Source organism: Neospora caninum, chromosome IX (genome assembly GCF_000208865.1).
Source record: "Neospora caninum Liverpool complete genome, chromosome IX".
NCBI lineage: Eukaryota > Apicomplexa > Conoidasida > Eucoccidiorida > Sarcocystidae > Neospora > Neospora caninum.
Genome location: NC_018390.1, coordinates 822,693 through 844,397, shown reverse-complemented (window position 1 = coordinate 844,397; position 21,705 = coordinate 822,693). Strand labels below are relative to the sequence as shown.

Here is a 21,705-nt window from a genome sequence, read left to right as displayed (position 1 = left end):
GAGTTTCCGTCGTGCGTATCCCTACCCTTTGGCACTGGCCGTGTCTCTCTGGTTCTAGCGACTAGGGCTGCACGGTAGGACTGTCAAGCTCCTTCCTCCACATAGATTCCATGAAAAACCTAAAATTAGCATGTTTCATTGACAATAAGCTGCTTTTTTGCCGGGTTTGTAGGGAGGATACGGTAACCTCTTTGTATTAATCTATGTTGGGGGTTCGGAAGTCGTGTTCCCAAGAACTAACGCGATCTCCTAGTTCCTAGTACCATAAGTGAACTCTTTTGGTCAGATCCTAGACACGGAGTGGGCTAAGTATATACAGGGAACTTGACAAACATTACTAGATTTATATACATGACAAAGACGTCACGATTTAGATCCGTTGGTGGGGGGTTAACATCTTGGCGTGAAAACTCAGAAACGGTTTTTCTTCAGAAAGGTCGGAACACTCACTCGTTCTTGCTGTTCGATAATGTGCAGGTGTACACGCGCCCTGGCCCTCAGTGAGATTCAGTAAAATTGTCACTACCGTTCATGCTTGTGGACCCGCAATCAACACGGAGCAAAACGGTCTGGGACGACGGCGGCACCTGTGTACATGCGCCCGTTGCACTGTCAAGGATGGATAGAGTCGTAGACATGGCGCCATCGGGGGAAAACGCGGAGGTCCAAGTGGAAGGCTGCAGTGGCTGCTGGTTCAGAACAACTCAGCAAGATCCGGGACCGAATGCAAGATCCCGTGAATATCTCTGTCACTGTTGGCGTTTGCAAACGCGAGTCAAAAAACCTAAGAAAGTGGTGTGGCATGACGCTTCTGCGTTTTATCAAGCAAGTGACACATGATACGCCGCGGGAGTTGAAATCCATTAGAAGGCTGATATGACGGTCTGGTATTGCCGGTGTTCACTACTTCCAAGCTGACAGGGAGGTAGGTGCCATGCCTATGTCGGATCCGTGTGCACACTGAGACAAGCGAACACAGTCAAGAAGCTATTCGCCTTCCATGAGGGGAATGTGCCTCTGCGCTGCGCAAATCAGGCATCCTGCTTCAGAGGCCCCAAGAGCCACAGCCGTCGTGCGTCAACGTGCACTTGAGTTTTACACCCATCAGTGGTGCTGAGACCGGTTCTGATCCAACTGCGTATTAGAAAAACGGGATGCGGAGCACCAGCTCGCGTGCTTTTCTAGCGGTCGCCCCTCAGATTCTCGTGGTTTGTCTGTTCACTAGATCCAACCGCTGTTCGCGTATAGTAAAGTAACAACACGCTCCCTTTGATCTCTTGACTGCAAACGGGGTCTATTCGCTAGGTGGGTCGAATTCGTGTTGTTGGATGGCGGGGAACGCGGTAAAAACCGGATTTTACACTTTTTCAGTGGAGCTGTAGCGCGACGCATATATCGAAATTGGCGTTACACGGTCACTGAAGCTCACTTTCAAATCGAGCGGCTATCGACGAACAAATATCAAAAGATGAGGTCAGTATCACATGCCTAGTAACCCAAAGCTCTTGGATGCTGAAACTTTCTGCTTCATACTGCAGTAAAGCTTTGGGTTCTTCTGGTTTTCAGGGTAACTATTGTGTGGCATACCCCTAGTGGAGGACACGTGGTTTTCCCCTTCAGACTGACAAGATACTTGGCACTAGGACGAAATGCAAGTATGGTTCAAGCGGCATAAACAGTGTGACGAAATTGCCCACAGCGTGGCAACAGGACCAGTTGGTGGTCCAGCGAACACACCACGCAGGTGTCTAGCCGAAAAGGCACTTCACAACTAAGGTAGCACTTCCCTCTACGATACTATATTAAGTGCTATAGTCGGGAGGCATGACTTTAATATTATTGCTTGTTTCATCTACTTGTTTTTCATTTACTCTCGGTGTCTTCTCGCCAGAGACTTCTGGGTGTAGCCTTCTCCGCTTGTCGCCTTGTCTCCCAGGAGGAAGCTTCTAATGTACTCGAAGGCCACATCTTCGTCGTCTGTGAGAAATAGTTGGTCACAATCCTTCTTATTGATTGTTCCAAACTCCACCATTTTGTCGAAGTTGATGATACTCTGCAGGAACAGTACAGAATGCCCACACAACGCCCGGTGCGCATGGAGCTGTTTATATCCAAAGAGACAAAAAGAGTATGATTAGATACAAGCTGATCTGCATTTTACCGCAAGAATACTGGTGACTGTCACTCGACTTCTGACCACGGTGTACAGGCGAACGGCCATGAGTAATGTGCTATCCAGTCACAAAAAAGAGTGCCTTCCGTCGTACGTGCAGCGCCTCGGCAAACAACGAAATGAGCCATGCGTTTCGTGGAGACAGAGACAGTGGAAGTTGCAGAGGCGCATCGCGATTTCGCCCGTGGCTGCTTTATTCTCTTACCGTCCAGTATGTTTTTCCGAGTAACACAATAGGGATATCTCGTTTCAGTTTGTTCGTCTGTTTCAGTGCGATCACCTCCATGAGTTCGTCTAGCGTTCCAAATCCTCCTGGCGCAGCGATGACCCCGAGAGCAGTGTTGACCATCCAGAACTTGCGCGCAAAGAGATACTGAAATTCAAAGCCCAGTTCCTTCGTTACGTATTGATTCAATCCATTTTCAAATGGAAGACTTATTCCCATGCCAATAGTCCGAGCGCCCGGGACCTCAGACGCACCCTTGTTCGCTGCCTCCATCAACCCTGGACCCCCCCCCGTGCAAATGGCTACGGGGCAGTAGACAAGTTGCTGACTCTGGGAGCCTGATTCGGGGCCCCACTCTTCAGCATTGTCTAATGGTGTCGGAAACTCGTCAAGGATCTTTTTGCCGGCCTGCAAATGGCAGGAAAGAAGCGCTGGTAACGGAAATCGTTAAAGGGAAAGCAGTTCTTGCCGCGGTACGCCGGCCAGTGTCCACAATCGCCCTGCCTTGCCTTTTGGCTTCCGAATTTATCCCTCCCCGTATAGTTGTCGTCACTCGTCTTCCAAGTGTTGTTCTGCTGCACACCTGAAGATACAGTCTGGAGCAAGCTGAATAGAACAAGGGTCAATGATGGCGGTGTGTGCGCGTGTCTGCTTGCGTCGACGTGTGGGGAACTGCGTTCGTCGGCGTGAACAGTTTCGTGCTGGCGATTAACATTTCCGATGAGCACACTAGGTTGTGCCTCACTTGCGGCCTCAGGAGACCTCCGTGCGGGCACCCCGCTATTTTCAATCGTACAGAATTACATTTCAGGGTTCCGACAGAGATTATTTCCTACGCCGAGTAATCGTGTACCCCAGCAAGCTTGTGATCCGACAACTTACAGCCCTTGCTTCGTCCGTTAGCACCCACTCCGCCAGTCTGCGTGTTAGCCTAGTGACCTTCTCGGAAAACGAACAAAGCCATTCGAGACGACGGAGATGTGAAATCTCCTGTTCCACGGCAAGAACCTCCTCAGGATCGCTCACGGGCGCACCGTCGGATTCCTTTCTGTCGTTCTCCAAACGCCTGAGGAGGGTCATTGCTGCATTCATTCGTTTGTTCCACTGGTCGTGGGTAAGAGCCCGCGCTGTGCCGATAACGAGGAAGGTTGCCAGGATGCGGTGCTGTCTTAGCCGATCCCGAACCTCTAGATACTCGCACAGCATGCGAACTTGTCTAGCCGGCCGGCTCTGTAGCCATGCATTATTTGAGTAGGACTGCACAAATCGGGTCAGAAACAGAAAACTTCATGCACCCGTTTTCTACTATGTTAGCCTCCAGATGAACGTATACACAAGTGACACGTACGAGTTCTCATGACTGGTGCACAGAAGTCGCACCGACACTACCTCTCTAGCTGCAGCAGAGCTATCCAGCAGCACTCTGTCTTCTGAGGTAGCCGGTGTCTGTGTAAGGATAAAACCCAACGCGGAAAGGTATGCTAAACTGTGCAAACGATACCCGGCGGAACATGGACGGCCGACGGGGCAGCGCTAAGAGAAACACGTGGACGTCGTTTGTCTACGATGGCCATTAAAGATAGCACGCAAGGGGGAGCTCTCCTCGTAGCCAGCGAGATCCCCTTGTGCAGGATATCTCTCTTGTCTTCAGGCAGGATGAAGCAGCCAGGCAGCATTCTGTCGTCAGCGGTACAACTCATACCTTTTTTGTCGCTTTCCCATCTTCCACAGCATCTGTGGTATCCGAGCGTCCATTCATAGCCTGTGAGCTCCCCTCTGGTTGTGCAGTGGCGTTCATCTTGGTGCCGAGAAAGGTCGATGTCGAGTGATACCTGCAGTGTCGTGCAGAAGTAAAAAACAATGAATGTGATACGGAAATGACAATCCTATACGGAGGGTGGATTTGGCCTGTCTTTGGTGCCGACAGGTTGGCGCTTCACACCCAGGGGCGATCTCTGGAATCAAGGTGAACAGTGAAGACGTAGCACCATGACGACCTTGCCTGAAAAGTTAATTCCACTCCGCTTTTCGGATTAAGCATCCAGCAACAGAAGAAGTTGGCCCACCGTCGTGGCAGCGTCCGTCAAGCGAGTTTCGGCAATGTACGCTGCAGAACCCGTTCCGCGTTGAAGTTCTCCGAATCACGTTTTCTGCTTCGGACATGATAATGAATTCCAGGATGAACAAAATTCTTGTCCTGTCACTTGTTTCGTTCAGGGGAACTTCCTCTGGAAATAATGGAGGGGCTGCGGCCTCAACCTTCGGCGTGGAACGAGACAGTGACTTCAGGGACTGAGCTCAGGGATGGACGATTGCTCCTAACTGGAGAAAGCGTTATATCCAAGCGCCTAAATAATATGTTTGACTACAGGAAGGAGTTGTCCCGAGATATTGGAAAGTAGCATGCGATTAGCCATGGACGGAGTGGCCAATCTCCCGTCATTGCTCCGGGCACTATCCGCCGGCCGCACACGAGAAAACAGACCACGAGGCTAGCACAGTAGCGCGCTTGAAGACACAAGACAAAGAGCATCTTTCATCCGATCCTGCCTACAGTACTTTTCTCGGCTGAGACAGGTAGAGTTCGCATGCAGGTCCGAGGCCGCGAACAGCGTCGGTAGCTCGACTGCCGGTGGCGCGGTGTCTCGGCAGAAGGCCCCGAGTGTGCATGGGTTCATGTGGCGAAGCGTAGAAACCCTGCGCATCCTTTCACCTGGAAGCGAAAGGAGAAAAATTCGATGGAGAAAGATGCACATAGATATGCCACATTTTCGTGGGAGCTAACAATACGCCACTGTCGTGAAAAAGGAGCGTGGTGCTATGTGTTATAGGCCATTCTCTTCACTCGTGTTCCCCCTAAGAGTTCGCCAGGCACACCCAGCCACAAACAGGAAGGCCAAATGGATTTACGCCTACCAGAGATGAATTCACCCCGCCTTCACCTGCGTTATATGACAGCGCCGCTGTGACAAGAGTAGCTACTGGTGTGAGGATCCACGTGTGTAGGACAGCCTTATGCGGTAGTAAGTTTTAACGTTGTTGTAGTCAGTGATGCAACTTGGAAAGTCGACGCTCTGGACTGCAGAGCCCGTCGGAAAAGCGTTTAGGGCAAGTATTGTACAAGTGATTCACCGGGATTTGGGGTCAACGGTAGCAGCCGTCTCTTGCTATAGGTGGGCTCTCCCCCAGAGCAAGCAGTTTTGAATTTTGTCACTGTTGTGAACGGGCAAGAATCCTCATTTCATGCAGCTTGTTTGCATCAACCATGTAAATCCCAAAACCTGGCACTTTTTATTCAGACACCGCATCGAATATCTGACTGGGTAGCTCTGCAGATCACGCACACTACGCTAGGTTAGTACCTTTTCTTCTGTCGCAGACGAAAAACCAGGCACTTTCGGGGGGCTCGAGACAACCTGCAAACTCAGCATACTCTCATTAACAACCACACTGTTTTCAATGACTTTGCTGGTCCCTGCCTGCTCTGCTAAGCAACTACCACAGTTTCTAGGTCCGTCATGTCCACAGCTAGCGCCACCAGCAACCTGTCGAAGTTAAGCCCCACACACGGTCACTTTGAACGTATTTTCAAGTATCCGCACTGAAAAGAGTTTCATCGCTTGATCATCACCTCATCAGGGCCCCTCAAGAAGTCACAACCTGCTAGGAAGTCTAAGGCGCTGCCTCAGCATCTCATGGTATGTGTCTGTAGAACAATCGGCACATGCGGGCACGGTGTGCGGCGTACCCAATCACTAGAACCCATGTCTCTCATCATCTGCATATTCCCTATTTGCATTTTCCGGTGTCCACAGGGCACGAAGAAAATCTACTTTTGCTTGAATCATATGATGAATTACGGCGGCTGCGTCTTACAGTCTATAGAAGTAAGAAGCCGTACCTATATTCCAGTTTGAGCCGTGCTGTGGGCATAGGATTAAGACGATTTTCGTCTCATGAGTGACTCATCGGCGGTCTTACACGGATTTGCTCTCTCCGGTGAGCTACGTTTTCATCTGCGCCGTTGCACCCTGCAGTGGGTCAAAGCGCCAGGCTGCTGAATGAACACCTTGGTATCCTTTTGCATTTATCACCACTATGTTCCGAAAGGTGAACACACTCTGATCTCAGCTGGGACTGTCACTTTCGCCATGCAGTCAGAACCATCACCGCGGTCCCTCGAGAGTGGATGCTACGGTTGTTGTATGAAATGGGCTGACTTGCATCATAATGGGGAACCGAATCTGGAGCTCCAGTACGGCTCATACACAACTATGGTAAGAGCGTGTGCGGCAGTGTGCCAGCTGCATTTTGGCAAGAAATATCACTGCGAGTATACCCCAATGCACTCCCGAGGTTTATCTGATTTCCTGGTCATGCAGTTCCATCTGATTCATTAAAGGCTCTTTTCTATAACTACTCATAAAGTCTTGTTACAGACATTTTCATCGTATAGTAGCCATGCCATCGACACGGGCAGTCTGTTACAATCACTGTGCCCCCACTATATACAGTTCAACTCATCCTAAAGGGTTTCACCGCCACGACGACTTGCAGCGGGGAGAGATTGTTCCAACTAGTGTCGCTCACATGACCCGACTAGGGCTTCGAACACAGGCTACTCTGCACGCCAGGAGGAATGTCCCCGCTCGAAAGGGATTCATGGCATCGTGTAAAGTCAAATTTGAATCTCGAAGAAAGCGGAGCAACGTGAGGAAAATGAAGGCTTATATTAGAAAAAGTTTCCCCACAGGCTACGGATCAATCCCCGTTTCAAAGGTCACTCCTGACTGACCTTCTTCACACATAAGGCTTCGCAACTGCTGCTGTACCTGTCACTATGACAAGGATAACGGCGTGTGCGAATGCATTGCGAGACAGTCGGAACTGCTTGTTTCGAACCTCTTGTTCAGGCTGCCCAACCGATGAGAAAATGTCGTCACTGCGAGTGATGGTCGATACTTCCTTTATAGGGGAGTTCTAGATGGGAAAACCGTTCGCTGTTGGATCCAACCCAGGATATTTGCATTATCAAGGCCTTGTCGGGTGACCCGTAACGGAAGCCCGCTTTGCAGAGATTGCCTGAAACTGTAGTTGTGCGCCAATGGCATGGTTCTTCAAGAAGTCTAATCTCTTTCAGAGCCCCGCAAGGCCCCCTCGCAAATCGAATGCCTTGCTTTTCGCGTTGAGTACTGGATCTGTTTTTTGAAACACTCATCGGTATTCTCTGCTCAGTTCTGACCGCATTGCTGACGAAATTTCCGTAAAATTGTGTAGCTACAGATAATAAATTATAAGGGGGATTTACGCAAAAAAAAAACAGGCTACAACTGGCGATTAGGCTAGACACGCAACGTTGCCAACCCCCGGTTCAACGCTGAAGTCATCACCGCCCGTTCTGCGATGTTGTAGCACAGTCAGCGTCCGGCGGACAAGTTGCGAGGTTATCGTATGTTATTATTTTCAAAGTACCGCAAACAGATGTCAAGAAAGGAATCTTGCGAGTGCACTACAACCATGATACAAGCACCAGATTGCATAAGAGTCGAGCCGTGCGACAAAGAGCTTTGTGGACGGTCAATACCACAACGGGCAATATCACCTACTCCCACCGCGGTGAAAAAGGTATCCTACTACAGTCTACTGTCGGGTCTGTGCGACCCTACAGCCTCTCCTGCTGTGGCTGTCTTTGTGGTGAGACACAGATAGAAATGCCGAGAGCTCAAATAGACACTGTCTCCCTCTCAAGCGACACCACGGTCCAACAAGTAATGCAACGCTAGCACGACTGCACGGCCCCATTTTTTTGAGTGCGAGACACGAGTGGGTCATGCGTTACACCATTTATGCACTTGTGGAAAACATTCAGTCACATAATTCAACGTACGGACATGTTTGACACACGAAAAATTCGTTGCATGCAGTGCAATATCGCGTTCACGTGACCCTGTGCTGCGTAGCCCGGGATCCGATTCGTTTTGCAAATTTGTCATCAAAGTTGGAACAATTGTGCTGATCTATACGACGCTGGCGGTACCAAGGAATATTTCGATCTGTCGACAATGATACTAGGTTGCAAAATGAAAAGAAATAATATTTGTTCCTGCACGGTGGGTTACTGAGCATGAATCCTGCGACGGCGTAGCGACATCCCCGGTTGCATGTAAGGCCGGATGAAAGTCGCTCGTGTGCTGAGGCTAACGAAAGAAACTCGAGACGTTCCCACCTCCCTGTCGGTTCGATTCCCGTCGGCAGATAAACCGACGCCACCCTTGTAGCATCCTTGCTGCCGCGGCGGCTGACATCAACGACAAAGCAACCCAAGGTGGGGGTAAAGTCGTGGTGCGTCACAGCTCCAGATACTCGAGCTGGACGGCGACGGGGGAGAATGACCAGGAGGAAGAAAAAAAGGTAGACAGCATGCGAGCGTGAAGCGTGAACGCGATTGGCACGCGGAAAGTGGCGCTCTTTCCAGCAAGCAGCAATACCACTTCTGAAAAACTCTACACTTTTCCCTTCCTCGTAAAATCTGCAGACCCTTGTGGGTTTTCCCGTGCTCCAAAAAGTCATTTCGGGTTTAGATAGAAAGGCTGCCGTGTTTACGCAAACGGTTGACACTTCTTCCGCTTCTACCATTTATCAGTCCAAGTGCGTTTTCCCTGAACGATTTTTATGGACACGATGTCGGACGACAAAAAGGACGATGCTGGGGAAAAGGAGCATATGCAGCTTAAGGTTCGCTCACCCGTAAGTGGATCGTTTTCCTGTTCCCTAGCGAGTTATAGATGATTTTTCTTTCTCTGAACACCATCGCGTCCCGTTGGTAACGTGGCCGCAAGGCAATGCGCGCGTTGCCTAATACTCTGCTTTACGTCTCCTGGAAGATCGCCTATGGGTGTGTGTCAACACGCAATAGGGCGTTGCTTTGTTGCTGCAGAGGAGAAATTTCGCAGAGACAACTTCAAGAGAAGAAAGGCACGTTGCTTCATCAATCCCGCAACTGAGCAGCCTCGCTGGTTTGGGCGTTGTTGGCGTAGTTACTTCGGCCAACCGGTACCGTGAGGTGTATGCATACGCACACCGGGAGGAAGGGGGTGTTGAGCTTCTACGTCAACTCTTTTTTGCGCACGTAACATCCAGACCGCCTTCATTTTTCATATCATAGAAGGAAGAACTTTGCCATGTGAACAGTACGGAACAACGATTGCTGTGGTGCACTGTCCGTTCAAAGTGAACGTGGCTTTTGCTGAATCATGAGGGTGGTCGAGTGGTTGGCAAAGACGACTTTTCACGAGGTGAGTGTTGCGTCTTTCTCCATCTACGGGCTTGTATGCAGGACGGAAGTGAGGTATACTTCAAAATCAAGAAGAAGACTAAGCTTGAGAAACTTATGCAGGCATACTGCAATCGTCTAGGCCAACACATGGACGCTGTAAGATTTCTGTTCGATGGAGAGCGTGTAAAACCGGAGAAAACCCCCTTAGATATGGGTATCGAAGACGGAGATGTTATTGATGCTATGGTTCAGCAAACGGGGGGGGCATGACAGGCTGGCACCGTTTTTGCTGCTTGCATGTATGCAAACGATATAAAGGACTGTTGTGGCGTTGTATGTTTCTGAGGTTTCGTCGAGCTGGGAGAAGTCAGAGGTGCCTGTTTTCTGCTTAACTATGAATGACTATGGTCTGTATGAGCAAGCTTTGTCCCGCTATATGTAACCGGCTTCTCTCTCTCTCGATGAAGAGAACTCGACGGGTTGCCCGCGCTTTTCCGAAGGCATTTCAAGTCTCGTGCTCTTCACTACTTGGAGTCATTCGGGTCGCATGCGGCCGTTCAGCAGCAGTGAAAATTAGCTTCGAGGTGCCGAGCAACGGTATGTAGCTGGTACGAAGCTAGAAAGAAAGCAATTCCCTATTGTCTTACCAGCTAGTGGCCCAGTAATCCTGGGTTAGAATCCGTGGTTTCGTCGCCTGCCTTCCCTTCAGGTCTCATTACCGGACGGAAGGGAAGGCAGAGCAGTAAAAGACCATATGAAATTGTCGGTTCCAACATGAGGATGGCTTTTAGATTAACCAGGAAACGTTGAGGCTAGCAACAATGTAGCTGTTGTGATTACAGAAATAACTGTCTTCCCTTGCTGTGCAGCAGCCGATGCTTGTAGCACTCCCGTACGTACCCTTTGTTCAGATGGCTTCTACCCTGAATACCAGAGCTAGAGGTGTTGATCCTGACTTGCTTCCGCTGGAATTTGCTTTTTTTTTGAGCTGCGTCGCCAACGCACGCAATGCATAGTGCGATGCGGAAAGAGGACGAGACCACTAGTAAAAGTTCGAAAATTGGTAGAGATGTTCGTATACAGTGGCGCTGAGGGCGCGGAAAGAACAGGGCTACGAAGACCTGGAAGAGGATGCAATGGGGCGATAAGAGGTGGGCACATTTTTCGTTTTTCGCCCTGAGGTGTTCAGCTACCCCGTACATATATGTGTTGAATCGCCGAACCTGCTGCTAGGCGACCGTAGTGTGGGGAACTGAGCATATTTTTATTTAGAAATTTGGAGACAGATTTAGTTCAGGAATGTCAATTAGGCTTATTATCCGGTCGAGGTGTTACAACTACTGACGGCTCACACACTCTCGAGTTCGAAATCGAGAAACAAATCTCTACCTGCTTCTTGCACGGCCTCTTCGAGAACTGCAAAAGAAGTAAAGCAACTAATACCAGAAATACGTAAGACAGGAACGAGGTTCTGCTATACTTAATTGACCACTGATTTACAGGATGCATGCTCATGCTCTGCATAATCCCCGTTCTGTCTCCACAGTTCACTTTTCTTCTGTTGATCTGTGAATGCAGCAGGGCAGCGGCTTATCTGCGAAATCGACACCGCGCGGTACATATTACGGAAGTTTCTGTAGTGACCTAAACGGTGACAAGGCAGTGCAGAACGCAACAGTGAAGCATCGTCCGCTCTACAGAAGGAACATGAGAACGGTGGTACACAAGACGTGACGACGTCGTGATAACCTCAACATTGTAGGGAATCTTGGTCAATATCATCCGTCCGTGGTCTGGGATAATGGTGCACGGACAGCAGTTTGTAAATATGCGGTGGGTTGGTGTGACGCGTGTATGCCTTCAACTCCCAGGCCACCTGCTCGCACTACCCTGACTTCTCTTTCAACAAATATCGATATCGCCCCCATCCTGTTCTGTGGGAGATTTCTGCGTTGTATTTCTATACGCACTTTGGTTCGCGGAGTGACTGCGGCTGACAGGAAGACGTAGCAGACCTGGGACCCTAGGCTGGTGCATAGGCATCCGCACGTTATTCATGGTATGGTAGACCTGAGTTCGACACTAGTTCCAAAGTAGTTTATCACGGCCCCCGCAACTGAGAGCAAACGGCATACGACAAACTTCATCTGACGGCCTTCGAGGTTTCCGCAGAAGCAGACTTTAGAAGAGGACGAGGCGTGCCGACACGCGGGCGAACCGGGCTGCTTGGACAGGCAGTCGCTACTTTTTCTTCATGAAATCGTAGTACTGCGCGTTTTCCTTCCTGGACCTCTCCAGGTCCGCATTCGCGTTCAAAGCGAAGTAGCATGTGTTGCATATTATTTTCAAACCTGCAAAAAAACAGGCATCAGAATATGGAGAACGTGATGGGCCTTTCGAATGACCAGAGGATCAAAAATGGAATGTGCAGCGACGACCAATTCCTCTCTTGGCACGCGTCTTCTGAAAATAAACGTTTTAGTCCCAACAGAGTGTTTCTCTCTTCGCTAAGACAAGACAAACAATAGGAGGATCTGCTTGCAGCCTTTGGTTCCCAGCCGGAAAATCTGTATACCTTTGGGACTGTTCCACATGACTTTGACTGACGTCGTCTTTGGTTTGTCGCACCTCCAGCACCTGAAAACAAAGACCGATGGGCACCAAGCCATTTGTGACAATTCCGCTGACGATTCTTATTGAGTGAAAAAATGAGACGTTCCTTTTTGATAAATGGAAATCTGTGCTTTGCTGTAAGTCACCACTGATCTTTTGTGTTCTACAAGTGTCTACGCCTGTAAAGCTCCAGTAAACCTTCTCCTGGTAGTCAAAATGTAGCATTTTCCTCTGCACAATAGTGACCACTAGTGTGTGGAGCTAATGCGCCGAAATGTCACACATAGAAAGGCGTTGACATGGTGATACCGGCGACTGCAAACACCATATGCGTATTGAAAAAATCCCGTGAGGTACTTGACCCCCCGGGTGTTTTTCAAGTACACGTACATAGAAAGGTAACTGGTAGTATTCCCCCACCTAGACAAACTTCCAGCAAACCATGCCGTCTTCCGTCTAACGTTCGACGAAGGCAGAACTTGGATGTTCACAGAACTAGTAGTCACCTCCCCATTTCACCAAGAATCACGTGAGATGAACAGAAACGGTAGATTCGTAAAGGGGTCACATTAGAGAAGTCCACACGAGCAATTTCCACATTTCGAAAAAACCCCGGAAGCACGAGAGTTCCTGAATCGGCTCAAGAGAGCTCGTGGATGTTCTCACATGAAGTACTGCGTCTGGTTATACTTTTTGCAGCTGCAGTCTTTTGCGTCGAATTCCACATCGAGTTCCCGTCTCGGGCACGGGTCAAATTTCTTTAGCTGCTTCACGACCTTGTTGCGTTCCCTCGACGTGGTCGCAGCATTCAGGAGATCGATTAAGTCGCACTTTTTGGCCCCGCAGTACTTGACCATCGTTGCGAAAGTGAAGGAAGCTCGCCAATATAGGATCGCACGGCTTTTTCTCAAAAACAGCAGCTTGTACACAAACGAGGCGAAGGGGTGGCTTGGGATAAGGACGTTGCAGAAACAAACGCAGAAGTCATGAACGGTGTATGGCAGAGCTGGTCAGAGCGAACTGAGTTCGCCCGGCCAACAGAGAGAGTCTGCCTAGAATACTTCGTCGACTACACAAACCAGAAGTGAGACGCAGAGAGCAAACGTTACGAGTGGCCTTTTCATTCCCAAGTTCTCTTTCTGTGACGCAGGTACCCGATTTTGTGGAGCTCGAGTGTCTGTCGAGGGAAAACACGGAGACGCTGCACTGCTAAATAATTCTCAGGCGTCCAAGGAACGGCGCCGACTCCAAGCAAACACTTTTGAAACTTGATTCGTATACTCTTTGGCAATGGAGCCCGAAAAAACCCGGTTGTTTTCTCTGTGCATCCAGGTTCTGTGGACCGCGTCAGCTGCCAGCATTTCCCGTCCAATGTTTTAACCTCTTCAGTAATGCCGACCGTAGGTGGACGACATGTGCTGCTACTTCGCGCGCATATATATCGCCAGCTCCCCAAAATACTGAGGGCAACTGTCGTCCGTCTGCGCTGTGCCGGGTTCTGGGCGCCGGGGGGGTAGTGCGTTGGGGCTTGGTTGTTGACTCGCGAGGGGAGGCGAGCCTCTGCAGTGATCACGGAGACCTGGGAGACCGGTTTGACTCCTTGAGCCCGCATGCAAAAAAAGCCACTCAACGACAGCGCCGTTCCAGGAGCGCTGCAAATTACACCAGAGATCTGGATATCGTCTAGTTTTGCATGCTTAGATGCGTCGATCACTTGTAGGCACACCTGCGTATATACCGAAATTAAAGATAGTTTCGTTCAGATGCGGTCCGCTAGGAGCATGCGTCCCCGTCGAGGTTCAAGTAGCACCGCCAGGCGCTAGTCTAGCTTTGTGCAAAAGTGGTGTCGCGCTTCTCTGGCAGGACTTGTGGTGAGGCTACATCAGAGGTTCTCACCCTTCTAGCCGTTTCTCTTCTTTAACGGTAGTAGCACTTGCCTACCAGCCCGCCGTACGTTCTTCCACCAAAAGATTGTCGACAGCTCTTTCCCTGGCGAGGTTGCGTGACTCCTTCGCATTTTCAATTCAAGTAAAGCAGGTACTGAAAGTCTGTGGCACACGGTGACGTCAAGATGAAGATGGCACGTTTTTTTCTCTGGCTGCTGCCTGGAGCCAGCATACTTCTGCATCGTGGCTTCGTTGGAACCGAGTGTTTGCAGTCTCCGCCACTGCCTGCTTCCAGCACACCAGGTCTGGTGCAGAAGGCACATGTCGAAGAACAGTTACAACGTAATGACATATCCAGTCATCCCCGTGCTCGGAGCAACATCCAGTAAGCTGCGAAACTTCGTCACTCCTGTGAAGATCTGTCGCGCGCTCTCTGGAGGGAATGGTGTGAGGCAAAGCTGCAGAAAACCCCAGCAGTTTCTGTACGTATTAACGTCAAAGTGTTCCCTTTCTGGAATGCGGCTTGGCAGCCGAACCTCTCATTCCTGGCTTGGGCTAGGGTCTGTACCGTGTGCCACGCTTCCCTGTCCAGACACCAAGTGACTCCGTCGCTTGCCCGTCCCTGCCGTGCACACCTTCTCTCTCAACCCAGAGCACCCAACGACGCTGCCAGACTGTTGGCGTGCCTCTGTGAAACCTGTACATCTTCTTACATATCGGCCCCGACAGCCCGTCTCATTGACTCTCACATCGTTCAGTTGAGCTGATACAAGCGCAGCAGCAACTGCGGCTTCCTCTCGCCCCTTCGCCTCTGCGGCGGTCTTCCATTTTTTGTCTGTGTATATTCTGATTCCGTCATTCCACGCATTTTCCTGCAGACTCTGAATTGAATGAACGTGTCCTGCACGCTTCATCCGCCGTGTGTCGTCACACGCGAAGCCGGCCCCGCGATTTCTCGGTGGAGAGTTCGCTGCCAGGAAACTATGTCTCCAGTAGCTTCAGCTACGGATTTCCGCCTACATCTTGCTCTTCTGAGCAGAGCCTGCACAGATACAGCTCAGCGCGAAGAACTCGTCATTTTGCTGCTCGTTTTGCTCCTCCCTTCAGAGCCTTGTGGAGGCGACGCTTCTCCAGAATATCAAACCCGAGGCGGATAGCGGCGTTGGCCGTCTTGGTCTTGACAGTTTCTGCTCTTTCCGCCTGGATCCGCCGTTGCGCCGGTTCGCGTTCTCGACGGGGGGATTTGCGTGAAGGCACGACCTCGCGGCGCCTGATTAATAGCGGCGGGAGCGGCGAGGATGGGTCAAATGGTAATGAAGATGACGACGAATGCGTAAGTCCACTTTAAACCTGTCAGAGAGTTTCAGCGTCTTGTTTTGCTGTCCGACAACCCCACGGTTGAAGCACGTCGCTGAAGGGTGACATCACAGATTTCAGATTTTCTACTGCTCAGATTTTCATCTTCTGTATAGAGACACTCGCAGCCAGAAGCGGTGCCAGCACTGCAAGCTGTGCCGGCGTTCAGGGACGGGAGGTGGAGGAAAGCTCGGGTGCGAGAACCCTAAACAGCAATCGCATTCACGAATGCAGTTTATAGTGAGTCCTGATACAGCAGACAGTCAAGGCTAATCGTAACGCCTCAGACTAATGAGAGAGATCAGCGTCACTCCTAAAACACATGAGAAATGTACGAGACTGCTACGCGCCCTTAATGGGTCTGACGTTGAGGCTTCGCTTCCCCATCTGTCCCTCGTCCTTCACGTGCCTGTTCTCCGGAACTGAGCGCTTATCCCCTCACCGAAACGATGGAGCGGTTACCCAAACGTCATCGCACCCGTGCGTTACATCGCCTCAGGACTCGGGTGCATTTATCCGCTCAGGCGAAGAGTAAAGCTCTGCATGTTTTTCGGACAGAGCATCGCGTCGGAGACAAGCGACCTTTGATTGTTCTGTCTCTTCACCACAGTCACCAGCGAAAGTACGGCTGTGCTCCCACACCGGCACATCGCGTGATAACATGGGCGGCGCACCGACCTTTAGGAGATATACCAATGATTGCGTGCCGACTTTTTTGGCGAACTGGAGTAGTACTGGCGTCTTGAAACAGGGTCACCACTAGCCCGGCTCCATGAACTGCCATGCAAGAGCCATGGAACCACGCAGGTAAAGTGTTCAGCGTTTGGAACGACCTCTCTTGTGGAGACCATCCGCCACCCCCCCGTCACAGTCAACAGCGTTCTTTTGAAACCGACTGCCGTTTCGTGTGCCGTCCGACGTGTGCGCCTTCGAGGTTGCCGCGGGCTGGCGGCGATCCGCGATCCTACTCTTATCGCTTCTGCAGGGTGTAGATTCCAAGGGAACTGAGGGATACCTCATCACGCCTTCTTGTCATGGGTGCAACGTATGATTTCTGCCTGTCTGCTACCCCTACAGAAAGTGAGCTGAAGGACGTATTTTGACCGAGTGGGAACCCTTAGAGCGAAGACGCAGACGGGCACTCACACACTTTTGCCCCACGTCCGTCCTCGACCGCCCTGTCACTGTAACGGTGTACGAGGTGCCAAGGGGTACTCTAAACAAGTCCTGTAGTCTCCCTTTGCGTGTATCGGGTAACGAACTGGTATTCAATGCCTTGTGTTTAAAGATAGTAAGTCAACGAGGTCTTGCGCCGTGCTCCCGACGCTCGTGAGGGACGTGAGCTTCCACAAGCTTGCAGAGAACACTTGGCTCAGTGGATATACGCGTCTGGACCAGCAGCAGGCGCATGCGGTGTTCTCTTCTTGCTCACTCCGTCCGGCCTCATCAGCACGGTCTGGTGTCTTTTCGAGGTCCCCCTCCCATTTGAGAATGACACAAAAGATTCTCTGTCCCCAGACCCACCTGGAAACCGAATCTGTACTAGAATGCGGCAGACACTGAATCTGTATTTGTGGAATGTGTGGAGGCACGATGATTGGGCACCTAGCTGCCGACTGGGTTGGCTGTGACTATTGACTCGTCATCGCAGTGGTGGCGAACCATGTGCGTCACCTGGTCTCGGGGAACACGTGGGGGAAGCAGATGTATCAAATCCGTTGGTAGGGCGCCTGTCACTGGGGGCCCACACAATGTGTCTTTTCCGCGTTGCTGCCAGAAAGTATAGTCTGGGGGAGTTCGCATACCCTGGAGCTCGTTAATGCTTTGCCGTTCCATCTGCGCCAGTTGACGCAGTGCATCATGGGTAGCGCGGCCTGTGGAGCCTCTCTCAGTACGGCCCTAGCAGGCATACGCCTATTCCAAGCCGCTGAACCCTTACCATGGTTCCCGAGGCGGTTCCGTGGTAAATGAAGGGTGCTATTTGGTCTTAACGAAGGGTGCCGCGGAAAGTTCGAACCCGGACCTAGGCATAGCTCACCGTTTTTTCCGTTCTCCTGATAGCACGGAAATGCGTATTCTGTTTCACGTGGTAAGCGCGCCGTCTAAACGAGCTAGAGGGCGCAAGCGGTAACAGGGATAATTTGTTCCTCTGTAGCGCCTTGTGGCTTTATCGGGAGTATGGTGAAGCGGCGGTAGGCGCGTCCATTTCGAAGGCACTGCGAGAGGGTCATTCTCAAGGGTCCCGGAGGTCCAGAAGTAGTACCCCCGTTATCTGAGATGAGAGATACATCTGGTGAGTGAACCAGGTACATGTGGTACCCGCTGGGACGGAAACACAAGACACAGACGACTCTCCAGTCGAGCTACCTTCTCCGATATCGTGATGCCGCCTTTCAGGAAGAGAAGGATGTACGCAGGGTCGCCGCTAGACGGCCTGGCGCTGTGCACGATATCCACTTCGTTCCCATTTCTGAACAAACGTCGTCATGCTCCGCACGAACTGAAGGGCAAGCTCGTGCCCCCAGCAGCGTGGAGAAAGGTGCCGCTGTACCACGAGGCGTTGAACAGCGGGCTTTATTTTACTTGCTTTTCCTCGTTCTTCAGGCGGAAGTAGTATGCCTTCTAGCTGCCTGGGTAGAAACACAACGCGCCGCCCTGTCGGCATCCTGACTATCCGCTGCAGCTTCTAAGGTGGTGTGGGGGAGGGGGCGTGCGAGTTCCACTGATGGAGCAGCTCTTGCTTCACATGCGCACACGAGGCTCGGTTGGCAATTGCTCTCTCGGTCCTAGAACCCACGGACAGCGTCATTTCCGTTGAACTCCGCCCCCCAGACAACAGTGGCCACTGCCGCTCCGTGGGAGGCAGCAGGATGCAGATCGCTTCTGTTTTTTCCGTTTAAAAGCAAGAAACCATCAAGGAGAAACAGGGATGTGGAAGCGGGTAGTGCCGGCAACATGAGCAGGCGGACGCTGTTGCTTAATGATGAGCAGCGAGTTCCTAACAGGCGACGGTGTGCTGTACAGACCTCACGGATATCATTGGTACGCTCATACCATTTGTCACACGACGCTCCTGTTGCCGCGAAGACGCGAACATGGGAGAGAGAGATATAGCAAGATACGACACACGCGGCAATCGAAACCCCCGTAGGGAGCATATCCCGGTATTATCCAGGCTCCGGTTGTACGTCATTGGGCGGGTAGCAAAAGGAAGTTGGGGAGAATGTCCCGGAACTGGGCGTCGCCAACACAGGCTCGAGACGTTGGTACACACAAAGAAACAGAAGTCACTCGAGTGTCAGGCGACTGTCGAAGAAACCGCGGTCCCGGACTCAATCTGGTAGATGAGTCAGTGTGCGTAGGTAACCGTGGTGCGGCCGAGAACCGACACCAGCGCTAGGTGACGACCCTTTTTTTTTATGTGGAGGAATTGGCTGTCCCTGGGTGGGAGGCGAAGATTTGAGTGGCGTGCCATGAAGTCTGTGACGTGTTTATTCAGCCTTCAACTGTACTTGATGGAGACCGGAAATAGGACGGGTTTCCGTGGCTGGAACAGAGAGGTAGATGGCGGCGTCTAGCACCTGTAACGGGGAGTCCAGCTCCCGCTTGTGTCTTGCTGTGTCCGGAGAAGGGAACGCGGTCAAGCGGGGGCTATGGGGGCGACGGCACTCCACGGCGTTTGAACAGTTTGAATGGAACCGTTGGACGACGGCACTTGCCCAAGGTGTTGGAGACCGGCGGGAGAAATCAGAGTGTGTGTGTGTGTGTGTGTGTATGTGTGTGTGTGAGGCGAACATGAGCCAGTCGAAGATGAATCGAGGGATCAGTCAGTGATAGTTGAGAGCAGCGAGAAGTCGGGATCCGTCAGGAGACCTCCCGGCTTCGTATCTGTATTGGATGACTGCATAATGGTCCACGTCATGCGTCAGGCGGAGGCAGTGAGTCAGCTGGAATAGCACTGACGCAGAAGAAACGGGGTCGTTGCTCACGGCATTGCGGCTTCTGTTGGTGGTTCGTGATACCGTGTGAACGTGTAGCTGGGAAGGCCACCTGCTCTCCAGATGGGACCCGCTGTCGGTGGAAGTGTCAGACGTCTCCGTGAGCCGCTGCAGAGCTCCCATGTGAGGCAACCATTGGACGTACCTTCACCCCGAGCGAGATCCACAAAGCAGCGGGCGGCACGCCACGTCTGCAGCGGCGGTCGTCCCTATCTCGTGCCCAGGTGCGGCAGAGAGGCGCGGCGGCGGTTGACGCGTGGATGCTGATGTTCGCGTCAACACGTCTAGAGAGACGCGGTGGAATCGATAGACTTTGTGCCAGGTGGCGACGCATCAATGCGAGGACACTAGTTGCTATAGCGCGGAGACGCTTCAGTAGGTTGCGACCGGCTACGATCTTGTCACCTACAGGCTCCGGGTGTAAGCCACTGGGCGGGTAGCAGGAGGCCGCTGAGGAGTTTGTCCCGGAACTGGGCGTCGCCAACACAGGCTCGAGACGGTGGTACACACAAAGAAGCAGAAGTCACTCGAGTGTCAGGCGACTGTCGAAGAAACCGCGGTCCCGGACTCCTTCTGGTAGATGAGTCAGTGTGCGTAGGTAACCGTGGTGCGGCCGAGAACCGACACCAGCGCTAGGTGACGGCCCCTTTTTTTTATGTGGAGGAATTGGCTGTCCCTGGGTGGGAGGCGAAGAATTGAGTGGCGTGCCACGGAGTCTGTGACGTGTTTATTCAGCCTTCAACTGTACGTGGTGGAGACCGGAAATAGGACGGGTTTCCGTGGCTGGAACAGAGAGGTAGATGGCGGCGTCTAGCACCTGTAACGGGGAGTACAGCTCCCGCTTGTGTCTTGCTGTGTCCGGAGAAGGGAACGCGGTCAAGCGGGGGCTATGGGGGCGACGGCACTCCACGGCGTTTGAACAGTTTGAATGGAACCGTTGGACGACGGCACTTGCCCAAGGTGTTGGAGACCGGCGGGAGAAATCAGAGTGTGTGTGTGTGTGTGTGTGTGTATGTGTGTATGTGTGTGTATGTGTGTGTGTGAGGCGAACATGAGCCAGTCGAAGATGAATCGAGGGATCCGTCAGTGATAGTTGAGAGCAGCGAGAAGTCGGGATCCGTCAGGAGACCTCCCGGCTTCGTATCTGTATTGGATGACTGCATAATGGTCCACGTCATGCGTCAGGCGGAGGCAGTGAGTCAGCTGGAATAGCACTGACGCAGAAGAAACGGGGTCGTTGCTCACGGCATTGCGGCTTCTGTTGGTGGTTCGTGATACCGTGTGAACGTGTAGCTGGGAAGGCCACCTGCTCTCCAGATGGGACCCGCTGTCGGTGGAAGTGTCAGACGTCTCCGTGAGCCGCTGCAGAGCTCCCATGTGAGGCAACCATTGGACGTACCTTCACCCCGAGCGAGATCCACAAAGCAGCGGGCGGCACGCCACGTCTGCAGCGGCGGTCGTCCCTATCTCGTGCCCAGGTGCGGCAGAGAGGCGCGGCGGTGGTTGACGCGTGGATGCTGATGTTCGCGTCAACACGTCTAGAGAGACGCGGTGGAATCGATAGACTTTGTGCCAGGTGGCGACGCATCAATGCGAGGACACTAGTTGCTATAGCGCGGAGACGCTTCAGTAGGTTGCGACCGGCTACGATCTTGTCACCTACAGGCTCCGGGTGTAAGCCACTGGGCGGGTAGCAGGAGGCCGCTGAGGAGTTTGTCCCGGAACTGGGCGTCGCCAACACAGGCTCGAGACGGTGGTACACACAAAGAAGCAGAAGTCACTCGAGTGTCAGGCGACTGTCGAAGAAACCGCGGTCCCGGACTCCTTCTGGTAGATGAGTCAGTGTGCGTAGGTAACCGTGGTGCGGCCGAGAACCGACACCAGCGCTAGGTGACGGCCCCTTTTTTTTATGTGGAGGAATTGGCTGTCCCTGGGTGGGAGGCGAAGAATTGAGTGGCGTGCCACGGAGTCTGTGACGTGTTTATTCAGCCTTCAACTGTACGTGGTGGAGACCGGAAATAGGACGGGTTTCCGTGGCTGGAACAGAGAGGTAGATGGCGGCGTCTAGCACCTGTAACGGGGAGTCCAGCTCCCGCTTGTGTCTTGCTGTGTCCGGAGAAGGGAACGCGGTCAAGCGGGGGCTATGGGGGCGACGGCACTCCACGGCGTTTGAACAG

General features: G+C 52.0%; 4 protein-coding genes across 4 annotated transcripts; 2 read left to right on the top strand and 2 right to left on the bottom strand.

Annotated features, from left to right (window-relative positions):
- Window positions 1-1,867: 1,867 nt before the first annotated feature.
- Window positions 1,868-4,197, bottom strand: NCLIV_039490 (hypothetical protein; the record flags this gene model as incomplete). Its single annotated transcript, XM_003880858.1, has 4 exons — window positions 1,868-2,053; window positions 2,379-2,807; window positions 3,282-3,656; window positions 4,102-4,197. The coding sequence occupies 4 exons, from the start codon at window positions 4,195-4,197 to the stop codon at window positions 1,868-1,870; spliced, it is 1,086 nt and encodes a 361-aa protein (XP_003880907.1).
- Window positions 4,198-9,071: 4,874 nt separating this feature from the next.
- NCLIV_039480 (hypothetical protein) lies at window positions 9,072-9,945 on the top strand (the record flags this gene model as incomplete). Its single annotated transcript, XM_003880857.1, has 2 exons — window positions 9,072-9,146; window positions 9,736-9,945. 2 exons carry the CDS (start codon window positions 9,072-9,074, stop codon window positions 9,943-9,945), a joined length of 285 nt encoding a protein of 94 aa, XP_003880906.1.
- A 1,971-nt stretch (window positions 9,946-11,916) lies between these two features.
- Window positions 11,917-13,145, bottom strand: NCLIV_039470 (conserved hypothetical protein; the record flags this gene model as incomplete). Its single annotated transcript, XM_003880856.1, has 3 exons — window positions 11,917-12,026; window positions 12,251-12,312; window positions 12,955-13,145. The coding sequence occupies 3 exons, from the start codon at window positions 13,143-13,145 to the stop codon at window positions 11,917-11,919; spliced, it is 363 nt and encodes a 120-aa protein (XP_003880905.1).
- A 1,214-nt stretch (window positions 13,146-14,359) lies between these two features.
- On the top strand, window positions 14,360-15,522 carry NCLIV_039460 (hypothetical protein; the record flags this gene model as incomplete). The annotated part of the gene is made up of 2 exons (XM_003880855.1): window positions 14,360-14,559; window positions 15,456-15,522. 2 exons carry the CDS (start codon window positions 14,360-14,362, stop codon window positions 15,520-15,522), a joined length of 267 nt encoding a protein of 88 aa, XP_003880904.1.
- Between the last annotated feature and the right edge of the window lie 6,183 nt (window positions 15,523-21,705).